Source organism: Ursus americanus, chromosome 24, assembly GCF_024610735.1.
Source record: "Ursus americanus isolate L20-20 chromosome 24, mUrsAme1.1.p, whole genome shotgun sequence".
In the NCBI taxonomy this organism is placed as follows: domain Eukaryota; kingdom Metazoa; phylum Chordata; class Mammalia; order Carnivora; family Ursidae; genus Ursus; species Ursus americanus.
The window spans coordinates 46,217,924-46,221,341 of NC_142150.1; the positions used below are offsets into that span (position 1 = coordinate 46,217,924).

Here is a 3,418-nt window from a genome sequence, read left to right on the forward strand (position 1 = left end):
CAGTCTGCGGGCAGTGAGGCTGGGCAGGACCAGACCAGACGAGTCATGGGGATTGGAATCCTTTATTGACCACTGAGGGAGCCGTGTCCCCTCTCACTCTGGGCGGGGGGGCACCAGGCTGGGCGCGGGGGTGGCGGGCGGCCTAGGACTCGGTCTCAAACATCTTCTTCCTACCCTCCATGCCAGACTTCTCCTCGATGTTCTTCCGCCAGTCGCCCACGTCGCGCAGGTCCCGTTCCTGGGGACAGGGTGGTGCAGAGCTTAGGAAGAGGCTGCAGACCACCCCAGCCTCAGTTTCCCCCCCTCCAGAGGGAGGAGCTGGCCGGTGGTGCTGGGTGGCCCTGCGAGGCGGACGGGACCACGGCCTACCTTCTCTGTGTCCTCCTTCTTGACCTGCTTCAGGTTGGCCCGGAGGTCCATGCACACCTTGTGCTTGGAGCCCAGCAGCGCCTTGAGCATGGCGTCGGCCGACATGCGCACCCTTCTCAGCGGGGGCCTCTTGAACTTGCCTCTCAGGTCGAACAGCTTCTGGTTCATGTCCTCCAGCTGTGTGGGGGGGGGCGTGCGCTGGGTGGGGGCCAGCCGTGGCCGGGCCCCCCGCCGGCTCGGAGCGCCCCTCGCCGCACCCCTGGTCCCGCCCCTCGCCCGCTCACCTCCTTGGTGCTCTTCTGGACCCTCACTTCCATGTCATACTTCTCCTCCTCGGCCGCGTCGATCTTGGCGTGAAGCTGTTTGCAGAGCTCCTGGGGGTGGGGGCAAGAGGTGGGGGGTGGGCAGCGGTCCGCCTGCCCTCCGCCTGCCCTGACCACCTTCTTCACCAATGGGGACATGAGGCAGCGGGCAGGAGCGTGGCTTGGGGAGGGTACCTGCACTTCAGACATGGAGCCAGGCAGGTGCAGTGGGGGGCAGTGCTCGGACAGGTAGTTCTGCTTCTCCGACTCACGGCGACTCTTATCCTTCTCCAGCTCCGTGGCGGCGATCTGGAGCATGACGCTCTGTGGGGGCGGGGGGCGGGCCAGTGAGGGATGGTGGGCGCGTAGCCCCGCACACACCCCAGGACGGCCACCTCGGGGGCAGCACCTACCTTCAGGTGTTGTCTCCGGGCCGTGATGGCTCTGTTGCGTTTCTGCGGGGTTGGGGGGAGCAAGCAGAGTCAGGGCCCATCTGGGTCCCCGGGACCCCCACATCCCTCCACGTTCTCCCACCCAGGCCAGTGGGCCCTGCCTGGGGGGCAGCTGGACCTGGGGCTCCTGAGGCCCTGCTGGGGGGCCGGGCCCAGGATACCCGTGCCCAGCTGGCAGGTGAGGTCTGAAGGCTCAGGGGTGTGGGGAAGGGGCCGTGCCTCAGGGGCAGTGGGAGGGGCGGGGGATCCCGGCAGGGCCCAGGAGGTGGGGGGAGCAGTCGGAAAGAAGAAGCGATTCTGGTGACCTGCCCACAGCCCCACTTCCCCTGCCCCGTGGGGCTCGGAGGCCACTTCCTCTGTTTCGTCAGTGTCTCTCGGTGTCTGGGTGGGGCACTGTCACAGGGGAGGGCTGGCCAGCTTCCCTTGAGCTCCGACCTCTGACCTATCCCAAGAGGGGGTCCTGTCCCCTCTGTGTTTCATGCCCCCAGGCCCCCTCCCACCCCAAGCAGGTACTCACCTCCTCACTGTCCCAGGGAGGGGGCAGGTGGGGTAGTGGGGAGAGAAGAGAGAGGTTAGGGACATGGATGGGGCAGTGTGATGGGGTGGGTGGGGGCGGGAGGTGACCAGAGCAGGCTGGGGAGCTGCAGAGACCCCCACCCTGGTGGGGGAGGGTGGGAGTGTCAGGGGCCTGGGCTGGGGGCTCCACTTACTCCCCCATCCTGAAGTCCTGGGCTTAGAGCCTGCGGGAGAGAAAAGGCCTGGGCATGAGGGCCACGGTCCCCGTTCTGCCGTGACACCAGCCACCCAGGTTGGGGGGGCAGCCCTCACACCAACCCTGCCCCCTGTTGACCTGCCCCCAGCTCCAACCTCCTTGGAGCTCCTTGGAGGCACTGTCTTGAGATTCCCAGGGTGAGAAGAGGAGAAAGTGTTCCTGAAATGTCCCGGGCAGGGCCTGGGTTGGTGCAGCTGTCCCGGGGGGGGGGGGGGATAGGCCAGCACAGGTGGCCACCAGAGCCATCCAGCTATTTTTAGTTCTGTTCCTTCGGCTTCGGGCCCAAGTGCATGCAAGAAACGGCTCCCCACCTCAGCCTGGGGTCCCTTGGCCCGTCGAATCTCCTCCTTGTGTCCCACCCAGAAGTGAGGCCCTGTGATCAGGGGGCTGTCCACGACCCCTGCCCCCAGCCGCCTCCCAATTTATCTCTGTCTGGCTCCCAGCTCCATGGAAGCCCCCCAGAGAGGGCTGCTGGAGGCGGCCCCCAGCCCCCAGGACCCCCACCCTGGGACGTTGTCCTGCAAGCTAGCTCAAGAAGTGCCTGTCCTCGGCCTGAGCTGGCCGGGCTGGCCTCACCTAGCGTCTGGGCAGCAGCGCCGGGAGCGAGGTCAGGCTGGTAGCGGCAAGTTGGGCTGGTGGGCCCAGGGGGAGGGGTATAAATGGCCTCCCCCAGGCTGGGCCCCTGCTCAGAAAGGGCATGGAGCCCTCCTCAGACCAATGGGGGCACAGGGGCCTCCCCACCTGCCCAGGCCGCCTGGCCCGGCCCAGCCGCGTGTTGTCGTCCAGTCCAAGAAGTCTTGGTGTGGGTGGAGGGGGGGATGCCGAGGTTGGGTTGCTCTATTTAGAGCTCAGTGACAAGTTCGAGAAGCCTCCCTTGTTCTTGCAAGGAGCCTCTGGTCAGCTGTACGTGGCTTTGTTGGGTCACCGCAGGGCACAGCTGAGGGGTCAGCTGAGGGGTCACTCCGGTCCTAAGCCAGGGTCCACACCTCGGTTTCCCCTCTGCTTCCCCAAGGGGGCCGGCTTCCTGGGGTGGAGCAGCTCCCCTGCAGCTCACCGCGGCCTTTGAGCTGGGCCAGGTGTCCCAGGCACCCAGGCATGAGCCGGCCACATCCCTTCTTCCTCCGGGCTGGCTCCAGCTCGGGGGCAAGGCCTGGATCCCCAAATGTGGCCCACGGCAATGGCCCGGGCCCTCTGAGTGGGGGCTCCTGCCCCCCCGCTCTGCTGGATCCTGTCCTCTGGGATCAGGAGGGAGGGCGCCTGGACGTGCAGCGGGCCGGAATGCCCTGCCCTGGGGCGGTTCCTGGCTCACTCAGAACTCGTCCTTCAACCCAAGGATGGTGGCACCACCCGCCTGGGAAACTCTCCCTGACCCGAGGGGCCTGGGGCCCGCCTGGCTGCCTGGGCAGGCCCGCACTGCTGCCCTTCTCACCCTGGCCCCGGGCCTGCGCCCCCCGCCCGGGTCCCCACCCCGCAGAGACATCCGGAGGACCATGACTTGGCACCCTCTGAGCTGGGGGTGCGTG

General features: G+C 67.2%; 1 protein-coding gene across 1 annotated transcript; it reads right to left on the minus strand.

Moving 5' to 3' along the window:
- Positions 1–46: 46 nt before the first annotated feature.
- TNNI2 (troponin I2, fast skeletal type) lies at positions 47–1,244 on the minus strand. Its single transcript, XM_045770804.2, has 5 exons — positions 1,085–1,244; positions 867–995; positions 654–743; positions 370–546; positions 47–238 (listed from the first exon to the last, which is right to left on the minus strand). The coding sequence occupies exons 2-5, from the start codon at positions 987–989 to the stop codon at positions 143–145; spliced, it is 486 nt and encodes a 161-aa protein (XP_045626760.2). The 5' UTR covers positions 990–995; positions 1,085–1,244; the 3' UTR covers positions 47–142.
- Positions 1,245–3,418: the final 2,174 nt, after the last annotated feature.